The sequence below is a fragment of the Lonchura striata genome, chromosome 9 (assembly GCF_046129695.1).
Source record: "Lonchura striata isolate bLonStr1 chromosome 9, bLonStr1.mat, whole genome shotgun sequence".
In the NCBI taxonomy this organism is placed as follows: domain Eukaryota; kingdom Metazoa; phylum Chordata; class Aves; order Passeriformes; family Estrildidae; genus Lonchura; species Lonchura striata.
The window spans coordinates 8,816,769-8,835,457 of NC_134611.1; the positions used below are offsets into that span (position 1 = coordinate 8,816,769).

Consider the following 18,689-nt stretch of genomic DNA (forward strand, 5'->3'; position numbering starts at 1 on the left):
CCTGATCTCAGGACCAGTCACAGCCCTGCCTGGGGTTTGACCCTGTCCAGTCCCCATTCTCAGCCCTGCCCGGGGCTCTGTGCCTGTCCCAGTCCCCCTGAGTCCCCCCCAGTCCCCTCAGTGCCCCCCAGTCCCCTCAGTGCCCCTCAGTCCCCCTCAGTGCCCCTCAGTCCCCCTGTCCCACTCAGTCCCCTAAGTCTCCTTAGTCCCCTCAGTGCCCCTCAGTGCCCCTCAGTACCCCCAGACCCCTCAGTCCCTTCTGTCCCCCTCTGTCCCCCCCCAATCCCCTCAGTGCCCCCAGTCCCCTCAGAGCCCCCCAGTCCCCCTCTGTCCCCTCAGTGCCCCCCAGTCCCCTCAGTGCCCCTCAGTCCCCTCAGTGTCCCTCAGTCCCCTCTGTCCCCTCAGTCCCCGAGTCCCCTCAGTCCCCTCAGTGCCCCCAGTCCCCTCTGTCCCCTCAGTTCCCCCCAGTCCCCTCAGTCCCCCTCTGTCCCCTCAGTGCCCCCCAGTCCCCTCAGTCCCCGAGTCCCCCGAGTCTCCCCAGTCCCCCTCAGTCCCCAAGTCCCCCAAGTCCCCCCAGTCTCCCTCAGTCCCCTCAGTCCCCAGGCGGTGACACCCCCGCCGCTGGGGGGGCCCCGGTGGCCGCGGCGGTGAGGGGGAGCGCGGGGCCGGCCGCGCGCAGCCAATCGGCGTCCTCAGCGCCTGGTCCGATCTCCGCGGAGCTCTCCGATTGGCCGTCGCCCTCCCCTCTCCTCACGCCTCGGCCAATGGGGGTGGGGGGGCGTGGCCCTGGCGGCGAGCGCGCGAGCGGCGGGCGCGGCATGGCGGGGTCCCATAAGGGAGCGCGGCGGTGATGGAGCGCGAGCGGGCGGTGGGCGTCATGTCGGCGCTGTGGTCGGTGGGCGCGGGGCTGCTGCTCCTGCTGCTCTGGGTGCGGCACCGCGGGCTGGAGGCCGTGCTGGTGAACCACCGCTGGGTCTTCGTCTGCTTCTTCCTCATGCCGCTCTCCATCCTCTTCGACATCTACTACCATCTGCGCGCATGGGCCGTCTGGCGCTTTCACAGCGCCCCGCGGCAGCACGCCCAGCGCGTCCGGCACATCCAGGAGCAGGTGAGGCTTGGCGGCAGCCCGGGGGGGACCGCGGCTTTGCGAGGGGACAGCGTGTCCTTGTCCCGCTCTCTGTCATCCTCCCCACCCCGCCCCGCCATTCCGCACCCGGGGCAAAGTCCAGCCGGAGCGGGGAAAAGCGAGGGAAGAAACGCCGGCCGCCCTCAGGGTTCTTGTCCCGCTGGAACTCCTGTGGAACTCCCTCCTGCGGCCGCTGGCGCGGCGGTGTCCTCAGGGATGTGCTGTGAGCCAGGCTCGGGGACACGCGTGTGTGCAGCGTGGAAACATCAGTCTGAATCCGAAGCGTGTTGGGATTCCGCTCACATCCTGCTGCTCGGCACCGCCACTTCCAGGCGCTGCTTCACGGGCAGATTAAAGTTTTCCTCCGCCCAGAAATGCAGATGTCTGTAGTGGTTCTGTGCTCTCTGGTGTTTCTGTGGTAATTCTGTCACATCCGCTGCTGTTTCCTGCCTTGTCTCTCACATCGCAGATACAGATGGATAGTCATGTGCATGGCGTTATTCTCGGAGGGGTTGGGATTGTTGATTTTTACCAGCTGTAGCAGCAACGCAGCTTCGAAGAAAATGCAGTTGTTTGTTCTCTGGGTGTTAACCACTGTGGCTTGGCAGAATTCGTGGCTCATATGTATGGCTTGCACATTTTCCTTCCCAACTTTTTGTAGAATCCTAGGAGGCTTTGGGTTGGAAAGGGCCTTAAAAATCATCTCATTCCAATCCCACCCTGCCATGGGCAGGAGCATCTTCCATTAGATCAGGTTGCTCAAGATTGCTTCCACTAGACCAGGTTTTCTCTCTTTGCCTGGTCATTCAGAGGCTCAGGCCACTTTTAGTGTGTTTTGGATTAGAACTAAGATTATAACAGCAACAATACCTCCCTTAGAAGAGATTTTTTAAAACTCTGTTAGTGTCTTGTTATCTTCCTGAATCCTTCCTGAAAAAGAAAACCCTAGAGCTGATATTAGAAAAAAACCCTGATATTAGAAATATATCCTCTTCATAACTATACTGGTCATACTTTATTTAGAAGTTCAGAGGTCTGCAAAGAGGCTTCCAGAGCATGGAAATTGGCTGACAGTTGTTGGCTCTTGCAGGTCCGGGAATGGAAGGAGGAAGGCAGCAAGAGGTACATGTGCACGGGCCGGCCTGGCTGGCTGACAGTGTCACTCCGTGTTGGGAAGTACAAGAAGACTCACAAGAACATCATGATCAATTTAATGGATGTTCTGGAAGTAGACCCTGAAAGACAGGTAACAAATCTCACCACAAAGCATTCACTAGAATGGATTTTATGGTTTTCTTCATAATACTCAGAGCTGAAGGGATCAGATTCCACAAAGAGCAAAATTTTGGAGCAGACCTATCACATTTCAAGGGTTTGCAGTGTGGGCTTGGATCGTTCTAGCTGAAAAAACCCAGCATATGGAATTGCTTGGCTTTTATGTGCTGAAGTCTAAAAGACCAGATTGATTTATGGGTTTGGGCACTGAGCAACAAGATGTTGAGGCAGAGGAGGAATCACTAAACAGTTCCCACTATTTTTAGTAGTTCTCTTGGGAAAGTGAGTCTCTGAGTTCTGATAACAGATGGAAGTTTATCCGGTTAGCCATGTTTTGTCATCATTAATGCTGAACTTTTGTGTTTATTGAGAATTTGCGGGTGGGTTTGTTGGGGTTTTTTTTGCTTTTTAGGTTGTTCGTGTGGAGCCTTTGGTGACCATGGGCCAGCTGACTGCATACCTGAATCCCATGGGCTGGACTATTCCTGTGGTACCAGAGCTTGATGATCTCACAGTAGGTAAGGATGGCTGATGAGAGGAGTTTCACTGATTTTGCTGCACTTTCATTAGGGTTTTTAATGCAGTAAAACACTGCATTGTTTTAAAGATTATAGAAATACTTTTTTGAGCCTTATGTTCTTTGAAGTATTTATGTTATAAGCACTCTTTTTTTGTAATAGTTGTAAAAGAGCTTATAAAGTGGAGGTTTGCTCTCACAAATCACCCACATTTGGAGTGTGTTTCATTTGATTTGTTGTGTGTTCTCTTGATAAGGTGGCCTGATCATGGGAACTGGCATTGAGTCTTCATCCCATATCTATGGACTTTTTCAGCACATCTGTGTGGCCTATGAACTTGTTCTTGCTGATGGAAGCCTTGTGAGATGTACACCAGTAAGACAAAATGTTACTTTGCTATCATTTACTATGTCATTGACAGTTATTGGTGTGGATATATGATTTAGTATGACATACATACTTTTTGCAGACTGAAAACTCAGACCTATTTTATGCAGTGCCTTGGTCTTGTGGTACTCTGGGTTTCCTGGTTGCAGCAGAAATAAAAATGATTCCTGCCAAGAAATATGTCAAAATACATTACAAGCCAGTAAGAGGACTGCAGAAGATTTGTGAGAAGTTCACTGAAGAGTCTAAGAAAAAGGAGAATAGTTTTGTGGAAGGACTTATGTATTCCTTGGATGAAGCAGTCATCATGACAGGAGTCTTGACTGATGAAGCTGAGCAAAGCAAGGTAACTAAAGGGAAGTTATTCACAATAAAAAAAAATACTCCCAAAGTCTAACTGAAGCTGTACTAGAATAAAACCATTATAGAATTGGAACAATCTCTTAACATAGGATTAAAATTTGGATCAGTCCATTAGAATATTTTAATTCCTACTATGACAGAATCTGTTCTCTAAGTCTCTTTTATTGGTGAGAGATGACCCACTGACTTCATTCTCTTCCACCTCCTCAGAACAATGATCTTTTCTGCTGGACTGAACAATGCTGCTTTGAACAGCAGTTATTCAGAGTAACTCTCTTCCCAGCAAGTTTTTAATTCTGTTAGTATTAATAAAAACACATTAGGGGCATGCACAGTAAAGTCATGCTAAGTGTTCATGCAACCCTCCACCTGGATGTTTCCCTCTGCCATGTGAGGTTTTGGATTAATGGTGGGTTTAGAGACTGGCATTTTAGGAATTGAGTTCTGTCACATTTGTGGGTTCTTAAATAGCTTGTCAGTGGCAGGCCTTACTTAAACCTTAATGGCAAGAAAGCTAAGAAGGAGCCTTGCAAATGGAGTGAAGGCTCCCTAGATGTCTTGTGGCAGTCTTACCCAGAGGGTATAACACAGATTCCCCCAGAAAAGGAATTTGGGGACATACTCTGTTGTCTAGCAAGGTGTAACTTGCCTAATGAATTCATGTTTTCTTGTAGATAAACAGAATTGGCAACTACTACAAGCCATGGTTCTTTAAGCATGTGGAGACGTATTTGAAAGCTGACAGGACTGGAGTGGAATACATTCCTGCCCGACATTATTACCACAGACATACTCGCAGTATCTTCTGGGAGCTCCAAGTAAGACAGTTCCAAAATTCAGATGTATCTGCAGGAAGGTACTCTGCCATTTCACAGTGTATCATCTTCCCCTTGGCAGAAACTTCTGTCTTTAATGGCAGAAAAAAATGGCAAAGTTTATGGCAAATTTACAAGTCCTGTATTTGGGTGCAGCAAATCCAAAGACACTTCTTGGCATATAAGGTGTTGTATCAGAAGCTCCTAATTTTTGGTTTAGTGCTTTTCTGAATTTAGACCTTTAAGTATGTGTTTCAGCATTAATTTTTTGTACCTACTGAGGGATTTCCAAATTCAGATAATGGAAAAAACATGAATGTGAAATTCTGGCTGAAAAACTGCCCCACCTAAATTAATTATGTAGTCAGGTGATTACATAAATGTGTTTATTGTTGTGTGTACTTACACAAAACTTGATTAGACATTCTGAAATATTCCTGTTACTACATTTTCAATCTCTGGAGTGAGGTGCCAGATCCTTTCAGCTCCTGCAGAAGGTAAAAACAGCAATTGGCTGTGTGGGTGGTAATTAAAATGGTACAGCTTTAAAATGCTATTGAGAAATTTGGTTATTCTTGCAAAACTTCTGTAAAGTTATTCCTTGTGCACTCCTCCCTTGGATGTTGCAAGATGATATAACCTGATGCTCTCTGAACTTTATTTTCTGAAATTATTTGGGGCTATGTTGTGATTCATACAGCTGAAAATCAGTGGTACCCAGAGGAGGCTTGGGGTAAGGCTCTGTAGCCAAGTGCAGTCCAGGCCACTCTAGTTTGCTAATTTGTGTTTTAGTACTTCAGCAAAGTATCACCAATTAAATTAATTGAAAATCTGGCTTAATATTGCCCTGAGGGCTATGAAGTGTTCTTTTGGTCTACTTGCACATTCTTGAGCAAAACTCTTTTCCTTTCCTCTTTGAAGGATATCATTCCTTTTGGCAATAACCCCGTGTTCCGTTACCTGTTTGGCTGGATGGTCCCCCCAAAAATCTCTCTGTTGAAGCTCACCCAAGGGGAAGCCATCCGGAAGCTGTACGAGCAGCACCACGTTGTGCAGGACATGCTGGTGCCAATAAAGAGCCTTGAAAAATCAATCCAGACATTCCACGTTGACCTGAATGTAAGAACTCATCTCCCAACAAACCTTGGGTTGTTTGTGATAAGGATTGTGACCGTTGATGTTAAGACATAATACCCTGCTTGTGAAAAAGGTCATTATTGTGTCCTGGGGAGTGTTGTGCTTTGTGAGTCCATGGTGCAAGGCTGCAGCAGAAATAAACACAGATTTCTGAAAAAGGGAAGCATTAAATAAAAGATTGGAGCTTTGGTAGAAGCTGACACTTCTAAAAGATTTTATCACTTACTAAAATTTGAACTTCATCTAAAATGATTGGTGGTCTCACCAAAGACCAACTGTGGAGCTTCATTTCCCTTTCTTGCTTTTATTTCTGAATTTATTTTAGTTAGTGTAGAATTTCAATTTTGATCATTTCAGTTTTGAACTGACCTGGAAAAGAAAACGCTTCCTTCTCATTTTGCTTAGAATATTTATTTAGTTGTTGCTTCGAGATCAGGGGTGGTTTATTTGTGGGTGTTTTTGGGGCCTTTTTCCCTGTTAATTTCAAATGTTTAAAGGGAGGAGATGTAATTCTAGGAGGACATTTTCAATCTATTTGTGTTATGGCCATTAGAAAGTGCAGCTAAAAACAACACCAGGACAGCTGAGGAGGAAGAGCCGAAAGCAAAAGTTTCAGTCCAAGATTGGCAGAAATTCTCTTGACTCTTTATTTTGCTGCATTTATGAAAGAGCTTAAAGGATGATTGTGTTAAAAAATAAGTGATGAAGTGTTTTCCTGCCCTGCAGGTGTACCCTATTTGGTTATGTCCTTTCATATTGCCCAACAATCCTGGTATGGTCCATCCCAAAGGAAATGAAACTGAACTCTACGTGGATATAGGAGCTTATGGAGAGCCCAAAAGCAAACAATTTGAAGCCAGGGCCTCAATGAGGCAAATGGAAAAGTTTGTAAGAAGTGTGCACGGGTAAGGACCCCACTCCTCAGAATAGTGATAATCTCATATAATTCACACCCATGTGGTTTAATCACAGTTATTTATCCTACAGAACTTTAGTATTTAATATTGCATTAACAACCACAATAATTTAAAACCAATTTAAATTTCTAATTTTGGTGAGTATTAAATATGATTTCACTTTATTATTTGATTGCAAAGCCTACCAACAAAAGGACACACTAGCTGAAGTTCTTGCAGTGTAGCTGGGAGCTGGGTGACATCAGGTTACCTTTTACCTCCAGGCTACACTGGGAGTAGAGTCTGCTGCTATAAAATGCATCTTTTGGGGTTCCTGAGTGGTGATCCTTGGAATCCAAAGTTTGGAGAGCTTCCCTGGCTGCCCTTGGGACTGTTCTTCCTGTAGTCCTTGCAGCATCGTGGAGCGGCTCTGCCCCGTCCTTGCAGCAGGATGTCCTTGCCCAGGGGGCCAGCCTTGGCTGTCCCTGCAGTCAGTCCCTGTGTGCTGGTGGCATTCTTTCCTCCCTCAAAACTTGTGCTCCAGAGCTTCCTTTTCCCTGCCTGGGCTCTGATTACACAGGACCACAGTGGGCGTGAGGCATGTGCCCACCATCTGTCACGGACTCGAGCCAGCCTAATTTGCTGGAGCGGTGTCAGTGGAGGAGCAGCCACAGGCTGGTTTCTCAGGAACAAAAAGCAACTACATGGTATTTTTACACCATCAGTCTAATTTATCCCATTTCTATTTTGACCTACTTCTCAGTCTAACAGTGATCATGTCCCATGTGGCTGAGCAATAATGGCAAGGCTGCTTCGAGATGATTTGGGGACTGCAAATGACTTTGAGCTGCAAGAAGTGATTTGCCAGAGAACAAAGCAACCCAAAGTTAATTTTAAGCATTTTTTTTTTCATTAACATGAAATTAAGATTTTAATTTAAAGCTCCTTACTGACAAAGTTTGGTCTGTTTTCTATCTGTCACTGGGAAATGAGCAATGGATAAATGCTTAATCTTCCAGTTTCATAATCAGACAAAACAATAGAGCTTCTATGTTAGGTTGTATTTTGCTGCTGTACTCTAGTGTTAGCTGCAGCTTAGAGAGCACACTGTGGAAGTGAGGAAGAGTCCACAGCTGAAGGAGGATTAATTTGTAAATGGACCTTTGTTACACCATGCTTTGTTTACCCTATGAATTTATCTTCTTGGCCTGGTCTCATTTTGCCTTCCTAGTTCTATTATTAATGTCCAGAGAAATGAAAGAGCATATATTGTTACAGCTGTCTTGAATGGATATTGTAATGCAGGCAAATATGAGATTCTGTGACTGGACCTACATGGATCCTAAGAAAATAGACAGAAAAAAATAGGAAATCCACAAAACATAATTGGCTGAATGTCCCAGCATAATCCGTGTGAGCTATGTATTTGCTTGTTTTTAAAAAGCACTGTTGATAGTTTTAAGTATTTGCTATTCATAGCTTGCACTGAATCTCTTCTTTTTCCCTTCTCTCCAGTTTCCAGATGCTGTATGCAGATTGTTACATGACCCGTGAGGAGTTCTGGGATATGTTTGATGGCTCGTTGTACCACAAGCTGAGGGAGGAGATGAATTGCAAGGATGCCTTTCCAGAAGTGTATGACAAAATCTGCAAAGCTGCAAGGCACTGAGCTTGGCTGAGCTCACCAAGCAATCAGGGAAAGAGGAATTTACCTATAGCTAGTCAGTATGTCCTTTAAAGAAAAAAAGCTTTATTGCTCTCCAAATAAGCTCATTCTTATTGATGTTTAAAGGTATGAATTCCTGCTTTACACATTTATGTTTAGTATTTCTTTGTATGTTTTAAAACCAATTTTCCAAACTCAGAGTGATTGTTTTTAAGAAATCTGAAGTGCTAGCCTTTGTATCTAATGTAGTGACATAGGTGAGTTCACCTATTTCCAAGCAGAAAAAAATAACAGGAATGGATGAAGACACTGGAGTTACACCAGCCGTGTAGCACAGCTTTATTTAACATGACTTCTGAAAACAGGAAGGAGGGCTCAGAAATAGGTGCCAAAGCTGAACACATTGTCTAATTAATCATGTTTTTAAAAACATTTGCCTCCAGTCAGTGTCCTGGAGCAGCTCTGCAGTGGCTCATCCACACTCCATCCTCCTCCAGCTGTGTGATGGTGGTGCTGGGCTGCTCACGTTGTCCTGCAGGGCAGCTGAGCTCCCCAGGCATGGCTTCTGCTGGAAAACTGAGCACTGAGGTGTGAAGAAGATGCTTTTTACTTGTGCCTATCAGATTTGTACTGATTTTGATTATGAAGTGCGAATGGATGTAGGTTTTTAGGTGTTTTGTAGTTGGCCAACAGTGCATTGGTTTTTTTGCCCCAAAGTATCAATGTTCTGGCTTTGTAGACCACTGAAAAAAAATTGCTGCTATTTCATATAGCCAAATTTTACTTTCTTTGTGGGTCAGTTTGTTTGGGTTTATTTTGGGTTTGTTTTTTGGGGTTATTTGGTTGTGGCTTAATTTTAGTGCCTTATAAGTACTCAGTTGGAGGAAGATATGGCTCATCTCAGATTGTTCTGTCCTGGCCTATATGGGAGAAGGAAGTCAAGGCTGCATTCATCTGAGGTTTGTTAGAGCAAGTGGCTGTGGATAAGAACTGTTGATGTGAATCTTGATACAGGCTTTGGTTCTGACTTGAGTGACATTTTTGCTTTTCATTTTAGCTGGGTTAGGTTGATAGGCTTTGTAAAAGGACTGTTTCAGTCACCTAGAGAGGAAATAATAGCAAGTACTGTTAGTTCCCTCTTCTGCTGCTCACAGGTGAAAATGGCACAGTCGTGGACTTGATACACTTGAGTGTAGAAGTGTGGAGATGTTTTGACCCTATAGCTGGAATCGGGGTTCCAAACCAAGCCTGTGAATTGTCCAAGCAGTACTGAAAATTGTTACTTGAAACTTACTGAGTCTGATGGAAAAGAAAGTAATTTTCTTGAGGCTTGTGTAGGGGGTAACATGGAGAACTTCTCAAACAGTTACCAGTAGGAGGTGTAATTTTATTATGCATGCTAAACCAATGATTTTATTTATTGATAGATGGATGTTCAAGGTCCAGATGAAACCAATGATAAAGCAGTAGCAGGAATAAACTTGGGCTGTAACTCAGTGATGCACACTGTGTGCAAATAAGGTACCCCTTCAAATCCTGCACAGAGGCAGCAATCCATGGGGAGACACAGCCAGTGCAGAGTGTCCTCAGTGCTGCCCGAGCCCTGGAGCTGTGTCAGTGATCCAGGAGGGCCTGCCACGCCTCCTGGCTGCACCAGGGGTACACAGGAAGGCAAGTGTTGATTCTCAGGGTGTGACCTGCCTTCCTGCCCCCACGAGGGAATTATCCCTGGGGTGAAGCCACGATTAGCCCAGTGCTAGTATAGTCTGCACAGAGCAAGAATGGTTTGGTTAGCTTTGAAAGGGCAATGTTAAAACAGCTAGAGGATATGCAAATACTTCTACTTAGGCTGTGTTTCACTTATGTACTGATGATCTTTAGGTATGCACTGTGTTTGTTTTTTTCACTCCTTAATTTATTGGCAAGCTTTATATGCTGTGATTGGGTACTGCATTGTATCAGTCACACACATGCACACACATCATTGCTGTCGCTCTTGGTTTTTGGTTGTATGGGCTGTTGAAAATAAAGCTCTGGCCGGCGTACTGTTCCAAGGAGTGGCTTTTAATGAGTGCTTGCTTGCTTTTCAACAGCTGTTTATCATTTTCTTGTGCTTCTTGTGTCATTCCACATGGCCAGTGATGACTGAGAAAAGTCTGGGTAAGAGACCCAAGGCATTGTGAGGGAGGTGGTGAGAGGTGATGTCTGCAGGAATGTCTTTGAAGCCTGTGAACCTTCACTTATCTTTTCCCCAGACACACCTGCAATAAAAGAAACATCTCATAGCTGAGCCTTTAGCCCTTCACTCATGCCCCACTAGCTCCACACAGCTTCATGGTGCCAATTATCCCGATTTTTTACACACACCACTTCCTTCTTTCCCTGTGACATTTTCTTCAAGGAGGACAAACTCCCGTTTTGCATTTAGGTGCTACCCATTGACAGTGGGTAGTTACTTCATTCTTCTCATTTCATGCTAATAAATCTAATCCCTGCCTTGAAAGAGCAGCCAAAAATGAGAGGGAAGACTCGGTGCACTCTTCAGCCTGAGGAGTTTCACACCCACCTGTCTCCTAGATAAATGTCTTCGTGCAGCTCTGTGGGCTCAGTAGGAGGTGTTCTGCCCCTCCCTGCTCACAGCTGGTACACCTTCTCCCAGGGTGTGCGCTGCTCTTTTCCCAGGGAGAAGCCAGACTGCCAAGTGCCCCAGTCCTGCTGAAGCAGCAGTTCAGGTGCCAAAGCCCTTCCACGCTGGCCTTGGCTTAGGCTGCATTTCACAACCCTCCTTTGTTGCCCCAGCTGCATTTCTGTACCCTCCCTCACCCACATCACTGCTCAGGCATTTCCCTTCAGAGCCCTCCTCCTCTGGAACAATAGCCAGGATTTCCTTAAATTGCTGCAGTTTTACCTGTGTCCCATTATCTTCCCCCACCAAATGATAATTGCAGATTAATTAGTATACTTAATCAGCCACAACTAACATGTAATTACACCTAGATTTAATTAATCCTGTCTGGTCTAAACACTTGTACAAGACCTGATAAACTTAATTCTAGGAGAACCAACGTGCTCCCAGTACCTTTTTATGGCCAGCTTTTGTTGCTGCTGAGATTTTCTGCTCATCTTACTTTCTGCAGTGCCTCCAGGTTTTCATTCCCTGCTTGTCTTTGCTATGGGAGCTCTTTTTTAGACCCACTTCTCTGTGGAGTTGTGGTGGACCTAGGGCTACTCAGGTGTGGTAACACCACCCAGAACAGGTATGTGCAATTCCTCTAAGTAGCAGCAGAGTTTGAAAGGATGTGTTTAACCCTGAGTGAGCTGTGTGTGCCATCACACCTTCCTTGGGAGGATGTGCGGGGTCTGGCATCCTCTTAGGTATGTAATTTCTCTAAAGTCCCACCTGAAAACAGTTAATTTCTGCTCAATTGCAGTGTCATTGCCCCCCTCCTTTAGGTCTCCATGTTCAGCCAGGCAAAGGGAGGACAGGATATCCCCTCTGTCATGCTTTCTGTGGTCCCTATCTATCCCAGGGAAGGCATGGTACAATTCCAACACTTTGTCTCTCTTGTCCTTTGCTCCTGGGCCTCCCCAGCTCCCATCAGCCACTGCCCTGTGAATTGCAGGCTCCTGGCTGCTCCTGAGGTTCCCCCAGTTTGAGGAACCCTCTGAGGAGCAGGCTGGTTGTGCCAGCAGCAGAGCCACTCACCTCAGCAAGTGATACAACCACAGTGGCACATCTTAACCAAAGGGAGCCCACGCTGCAGGGGAGGGAGGAGGACACAGCACCCAGTGAGCCCCACCACTCCTCCAGGAGCAGCTCTGGTCACAGCAGGCCATAAAGAGTTGATTATCCCTGCAGGCTTGAGCTCTCTCACCAGTCCCCTCCTGCCAGCTGCAGTGAAGGGCAGCAGTGTCACAACCTCCCCACTCAAGTGTAATCTGAAAGTTCCCCACCAATTATGAAGATGTCTTGACCTCTTTCAAGCTGCCTGTTCCTCACTCAGCTGGATAAAGGAGAGAAGCCATGTGGATTCCTGCTGATCATCCCTAGCCAAGGTGGACTGTTTCAGACAAAAGCTTTCCCTGTCTGCTTTGAGCCCTTTAGGCTTTGTTCTGGTTCTCCATGGGGAAGCTGCCAAGATGAATACAGCTCCAGGAATGGGTACTGGGGGAAGGGCTCCTACCTGCACTGGCTCTGCAATGTGCTGCTGATGCTGCTAGAGGAAAAACTGGCTTTTAAGCAGCAGAGAATGACTTTTTGGAGGATACAAGGAGCTCCTGGCACCTAAAAGGACCCAGCTGCCCTCATCCATGAAGTGTCTCCGCTTGCTTGCAGGTGAAACAGAGCAAAACTAATGGGAAGGGTTGTCCAAGCATCCCTTGAAAAGGGCAAAGGCCTGAGGATGCAGGCAGAGGTAATGTGGGCACTGCTGAGCTCCTGCCAGGCTCACCTGCCTGTGGGCAGCGTGTTCTCCCTGCTGGGTGCTCAGCACATCCCGTGCTTCCACCCCAGGCTGCTCCCAGCTTGAGCTGCGTGTGCTGGACCATCCTGTGCAAACAGCCCCTGTGCAAGGAGCACAGGCAGCCTGGGAGGTGAGAAGAGTAAGTCCAGCTGCCTCCACACGTGCAGCTCTCACCTAGCTGCCCATGTCTCCAGGACTGCCTGCAGCCACCTGCTGACAGCTCTGGTCCCCAGGGACCACAGGGATGGTGGCAGCCCTTGCCATGGCAACCATCACCGTGGCACCCAGCATCTCCATGCCCCCGGGAATGTCCCCTCCCCTGTGCAGGCAGGGCTGGAAAGCAGCAGGGAAAAAAACAAAGTGTTGTCTGCTCAAGAGGAGCTGTCTGGAAGCACCCCAGGGTTACCCCAGAGGGAACACTGCACCTTGGGTAGCTGCCAGGGCACAGGGGGTGTGCAGTAATTTTATATTTCCCAGCTACTCCCCAAGGGGCAAATCAAAGGCAGGACCTGGAATCGCTACTCCAGTGGGCATAAAAACGTTGTCCAGCAGTTACAGTAATATCAGTGGAGGGGATCAAATCAGTGAGCCAAGGCTGTGGGCCAGCACCCTGGGGTCACAGGCCCTACAAGCTGTCCACAGGTGGATGGGATGTGCCACCACTCTGTGCCCACCCCAAGCCCAAACTGCAAATCCTCTGCAGGATGGAGAGAGGTTTGACCACTGAATGACTTGGCCTCTCCCCTGCCCTGACTTCTTTTCCCTAGCCCTATCCTGGTGCTACCTGGGGATGCTGCTGGAAAGGGAAGAACCATTTTCCACCAGCTCAGTGGTTACTCCCACACTGACCCCTTGATCTCTTTGGTGCTGCACCAGGCACTGATTCAAGACAGCTGCTATTGCCTGCTTGGTCTTTCATTTATCTTTCCCCATCCTCAGCATTTTTCCTCCCGGAAATCCCTCGGGGCAAAGAGAGAGGCCCCAGACAGGAGCTGAGCCCCTCCTGTGCAGGGCATGCCCCTCTCAGGCCACTCTTTTGGCCCCAGTGCCATAAATCAGCCCCAGCAAAGCAGCAGGGGAGCAGTTTGGTGAAAGGCTGCAGGGGCAGCAGTACCTTTATTAGGTTCCCCCAGCACAGCTGGAAAAAATAAGGAGCCCAGACAGGCTTTCAGGCACATAACCCCTGAGCTGAGCCCTGCATTCGGTCCTGTCTGCTGATTTAATAACAGATCAGCTTTCCCCACAGACCACATCTCCTGTGTAGCCTTAAACCCTCCTGGTTAAAACACTGCCCCAGAGAATCAATCCAAGATGGTTTTGTCCCTTTGATCAGCACAGCAGGTAATAAGTCACTGACGGAAATGTGTTTCACTTCTCTGGCTCCAACAATAGAAATGGAGACAACCCTCTGTCCTGAACTGCCTGGTGAAAACCTCACAGTTCCTGGGCAAGTAGGAGGAGATGGACAAAAGGCTTTGTAGGGTGGCTGTGGAGGTCCCCAGGGACACACAGCAGCACCTGGCTGTCCAAGGTGTGAGCAAATTCCCTTCCCACAGGGATCCATCCCAATCTCCAGCCTCAGAGACAGCCACAGCGTTTACAGTGCCTGTCTAATTGTGGTGACAAGCACAGATTGCCTGACAAAACCAGGTAAGGCTGGTCTGGGAGCTGCTGAGGGACTCCCACAGGTGCCTCTGGGCACACAGGTGGTTGAGTCACCTGGCAGAACTGGCTCAACTGTTTAATGACTTTAATGTTTCTAGATAGCCCAGAGCATCACATGTGCTCCTTAATTCCTTGCTTTTGCCCATATCCAGTCCTCTGTAAACAGGAGTGCACATTACATTATAAAAGAATTGTGAAGATTTCTTCAAATCCCATTTTTAAAATAAGGGTTTCTTCTTCTTTCCCTCTATTTAAAGAGGATTATTTAACTCTTCTTTGAAGTGCTGTCTCCTCCTCCAGTGGAGTGCTTTAGTGTGTGCTCCGGAGATGCTGAACTCCCTCTGAGCTGAGGGAGGAGGCTGGAAAGTGCAGTGTGGAGGTGGTCACTGGGTGTCAGGCGATGTGTGTCTGCCAGACTGGGTTGGAGAGAGCTGGAATGAGCTAAGAAGGTGGCTTTTGATCTCTCAGCCTTCCTTCAGGTACCCTCCAAGTGCTTCTGTCCCTGAACACTCAGTACATGCTGCCCCAAGACTGAGCCTGGAAGGGGAAGCAGATGGACTCATTACTTTCAAGGACCCTTTTTTTCCTGTCTTGGCTCTTTTTACTATTTTTCACTGTTACACGAGGGTGAAATCTGTGCAAGAACTGTTCCTGGTGGACAGAACTCCTGGGCCAAGCGGCGGAGTTTGACCTGGATGATGCCATTCCCAAACTGCAGCTCCTCAGGGACAAACAGAAAACATTTGGCATCGAGTGCTTCGAGCAGGTCATTGCCCTGGGGCAGTGTGGCTCCACCGAGACCTTGTGGTGCCTCCTGCAGACGCCGCTTTGGGCAGGTGAGGCTGGAGAAGCACCAAGGCATGGACAGAGCAGGGGGTTCAGAAAGACGAGGAGTTCCCAGGCGGTGCCTGCGGAGCTGAGGGCTGTGTGCCATAACCACGCTCTGGACACGACCCAGCTGTGCAAAGCCATGACCGGGGGGAGGATGGAGCTGCCAAAGTGCTCTTTGAGGTGAAGAACATCAGTTCTTCCAAGGCCAGGATGTACAAGTGGTCACTGTCCCTCTGAGCCGGTGGGACGGCAGCAAGCTCCACAGCAGCAGCCTCTCCCAAGAACCAGGAGCTTCTGGGTTTTCCAAGCCTTGGAAAGGCGTCCCAGTTAGGAAGGGATGCCCAAACCGTGGGGGTGCCATTGCTGGGATCGCTGTCCCCGTGTGATCGCTGTCCCTGCCCTGTCCCCGTGGGATCGCTGTTCCCGTGTGATCGCTGTCCCCGTGGGATCGCTGTCCCTGTCCTGCGCTGTCCCCGTGGGATCGCTGTTCCCGTGGGATCGCTGTCCCTGTCCTGCCCTGTCCCCGTGGGATCGCTGTCCCCGTGGGATCGCTGTTCCCGTCCCGCCGCCGCCCGCCGCCCCGGGCGCTGCGCACGGTCCTCCCGCCCGGCAGGGGGCGCCCGCCGCGCCCGGCGGAACCAGCGAGAGCGGCGCGCGCCGCCCCTCTGCCGCGTGGGTCCGCCCGCGTGACAGGGAGGGGCTCCCCATTGGCCGCGCCGGCGGGGCCGGGCGCGCGCCCCCGCGGCCGTAAGTGCGCGCGCGGGTGTGCGTGTGCGCGTGCACGTGTGTGTGTGCGCTCCGGTGTGAGTGTGCGCTCAGGCGTGAGTGTGCGCTCAGGTGTTCCCCCGTGGCATCCCCGCGTATCCATGCCCGTACCTGCACATCCCGGAAGGTGTTCCCGCGTGGGCAGCATCATCCCGCTTGTGTGCCGCTCTGCCCGTGCCGCGTTCGTGCGTGTCCGTGTGCGGGTACCGGGGTGTCCCGGGAAGCGCGCAGGGCTGTGTGAACGCCGTGCAGCATTCCCGTGTGATGGGGTACCTGTATGTGCACACCGCGTGTGCCCGTGCAGCATTCCCGTGTGACGGGATACCTGTATGTGCACACCGGGTGTGCCCGTGCAGCATTCCCGTGTGACGGGGTACCTGTATGTGCACACCGGGTGTGCCCGTGCAGCATTCCCGTGTGATGGGGTACCTGTATGTGCACACCGGGTGTGCCCGTGCAGCATTCCCGTGTGATGGGGTACCTGTATGTGCACACCTGGGTGTGCCCGTGCATCATTCCCGTGTCCGGGTACCTGTATGTGAACACCCGGGTGTGCCCGTGCAGCATTCCCGTGTGATGGGGTACCTGTATGTGCACACCTGGGTGTGCCCGTGCAGCATTCCCGTGTGACGGGGTACCTGTATGTGCACACCCGGTGCGTGTGGGTCCGTGTGAGCTCTGACACCCGTGTGCGTGTCAGGGTGGCGCAGTCCCTGCGCTGTGTCAGCGCTGACCCCCGCTCTGTCCCCTCTCTCTCCGCAGCCCCTCTCCGTGCCCGCCATGGAGGCCTTGCTGAGGAGCTGCCGTCTCCCGGCGCTGGGCGCTCGGCAGTGCGGGATCAGGGCCCGGCACGGCGGCGCCCCGGGCAGGGCCAGGCGCCTGCGGCTCTCGCAGCTCTTCCAGCCGCTGGCCCTGCCCGTGGGCAGCCAGGTGGGCTCCGAGGGCCGGCCCGGGGAGCCCACCTGCCGCAGCCAGCGGCTGATGCTGCAGGCGGGGCTCATCCATCCCACCAGCCCCGGCTGCTACTGCTACCTGCCGCCCGCCGTCCGCGCCATGGAGAAGCTGATCCAGGTGATGGACGAGGAGATGCAGGCCGTGGGTGGGCAGAAGCTGAACCTGCCCAGCCTGTGCTCGGCGGAGCTGTGGCGCGCCAGCGGCCGCTGGGACCAGATGGGGCCGGAGCTCTTCCGGCTGGTGGATCGGCACGACCACGACTACTGCCTGGGCCCCACGCACGAGGAGGTGGTGACGGCGCTGGTGGCCTCGCAGACCGGCCTGTCCTACAAGCAGCTCCCGCTGCGCCTCTACCAGGTCACCAGGAAGTTCCGGGACGAGCCCAAGCCCCGCTTCGGCTTGCTGCGCAGCCGGGAGTTCTACATGAAGGACATGTACACCTTCGACAGCTCCGAGGAGGCGGCTCGGCGCACCTACGAGCAGGTGTGTGCTGCCTACTGCAGCCTCTTCACCCGCCTGGGCCTGCCCTTCGTCAAGGTGCAGGCGGCCACGGGCAGCATCGGTGGCAGCACGTCCCACGAGTTCCAGCTGCCGGCAGACATCGGCGAGGACAGGCTGCTGCTGTGCCCTCAGGGGCATTTCGCAGCCAACGTGGAGACGCTAAACGGGGAGCAAACCTCGTGCCCCACGTGCGGGGAGAAACTCACCGAGACCAAAGGCATCGAGGTGGGGCACACGTTTTACCTGGGCACCAAGTACTCCTCCGTCGCCAACGCCGTCTTCTCCTCCGCCGAGAACAAACCCCAGCTGGCAGAAATGGGCTGCTACGGCCTGGGCGTCACTCGCATCCTGGCGGCCTCCATCGAGGTGCTCTCCACCGAGGACAGCATCCGCTGGCCCAGCCTCATCGCGCCCTACCAGCTCTGCTTCATCCCCCCCAAGAGGGGCAGCAAGGAGGAGGAGGAGGGAGCGGCGCTGCTGGAGCGGGTGTACGATGAGCTGGCCGAAGCGCTGCCCCAGCTCGCTGCCGACTCGGTGCTGGACGACCGGAGCCAGCTGACCATCGGCAAGAGGCTGAAGGATGCCAAAAGGCTGGGCTATCCCTACGTGGTGGTGGCTGGGAAGAGGGTCTGCGAGGACCCCCCGGTCTTTGAGGTTTGGAATCAGAATGCCAGCGAGGTTTTGTTCCTCACCAAAGAAGGCGTCATAGAGCTGCTGAGTAAAGTGCAAGTCCCTTAAGTGCCTCCTCTCTGAATCCATCATCTCTGCTGCAGTGAGTTCATCTGGGCAGCCCTGGCGATGGCTCTGGGTGAGCAGAGGCAAATCCAGCTCACATCAGAGCCATTTGCAGCATCCTGCAGGTGTGCCAGGTGCTGAGGTTGAGCTGGAATCAGCCTACATTCCCCCACATGGTTGGGGACATTCCTCCCTCTGGGTACAGCTGCCTGGAAGTTGCTTTTTCCAGCACTTGTAGCCTCGTGTGGCTGTGGGAGCACTGGCAGGGCCAACCCCTCACTGCCTGGCAGGGATGGACTGGCCAAGGTCTCTGTCACGGAACAGCAAAACTGCCCAGGGCGACAGGAGGGCTCCCCTCACTGCCTCAAAGGATTCTAAGAGAGACAAAGAAAGGTGACTTCCCTGTGTTTGCATTTTCCTTCAGGAACACCCACGTCCCATGAAGGTGGAAGCTTGCCATGGCAGGCCCAGGGCTCCTGTGAGGAGCTGCTTGGTGCCATCCCAGCAGCACAGACGGGACAGGGAGCTGCATGGAGGGGTCACCTCACCCTGTGCCGCAGCTCCTCGGTCTGGGATCTAGAAATCATGAGCT

At 50.8% G+C, this 18,689-nt stretch overlaps 2 protein-coding genes across 2 annotated transcripts; both read left to right on the forward strand.

Moving 5' to 3' along the window:
• Positions 1 to 777: 777 nt before the first annotated feature.
• DHCR24 (24-dehydrocholesterol reductase) lies at positions 778 to 10,237 on the forward strand. Its single transcript, XM_021542065.2, has 9 exons — positions 778 to 1,108; positions 2,217 to 2,372; positions 2,814 to 2,919; positions 3,176 to 3,294; positions 3,389 to 3,652; positions 4,344 to 4,487; positions 5,406 to 5,603; positions 6,348 to 6,526; positions 8,033 to 10,237. Exons 1-9 carry the CDS (start codon positions 851 to 853, stop codon positions 8,184 to 8,186), a joined length of 1,578 nt encoding a protein of 525 aa, XP_021397740.1. The 5' UTR covers positions 778 to 850; the 3' UTR covers positions 8,187 to 10,237.
• Positions 10,238 to 15,860: 5,623 nt separating this feature from the next.
• Positions 15,861 to 18,185, forward strand: PARS2 (prolyl-tRNA synthetase 2, mitochondrial). The gene is made up of 2 exons (XM_021542946.3): positions 15,861 to 15,889; positions 16,670 to 18,185. The coding sequence occupies exon 2, from the start codon at positions 16,688 to 16,690 to the stop codon at positions 18,098 to 18,100; it is 1,413 nt and encodes a 470-aa protein (XP_021398621.2). The 5' UTR covers positions 15,861 to 15,889; positions 16,670 to 16,687; the 3' UTR covers positions 18,101 to 18,185.
• The last annotated feature ends 504 nt before the right edge of the window (positions 18,186 to 18,689 follow it).

Bases quoted from the DNA above. Each gene is read 5' to 3' on its own strand.
- PARS2 (XM_021542946.3), top strand. From the start codon at position 16,688: ATGGAGGCCTTGCTGAGGAGCTGCCGTCTCCCGGCGCTGGGCGCTCGG.
- DHCR24 (XM_021542065.2), top strand. From the start codon at position 851: ATGGAGCGCGAGCGGGCGGTGGGCGTCATGTCGGCGCTGTGGTCGGTG. The intron at 2,373-2,813 runs GTAACAAATCTC...TTTGCTTTTTAG, and splicing joins AAGTAGACCCTGAAAGACAG to GTTGTTCGTGTGGAGCCTTT. The intron at 4,488-5,405 runs GTAAGACAGTTC...TCCTCTTTGAAG, and splicing joins GTATCTTCTGGGAGCTCCAA to GATATCATTCCTTTTGGCAA.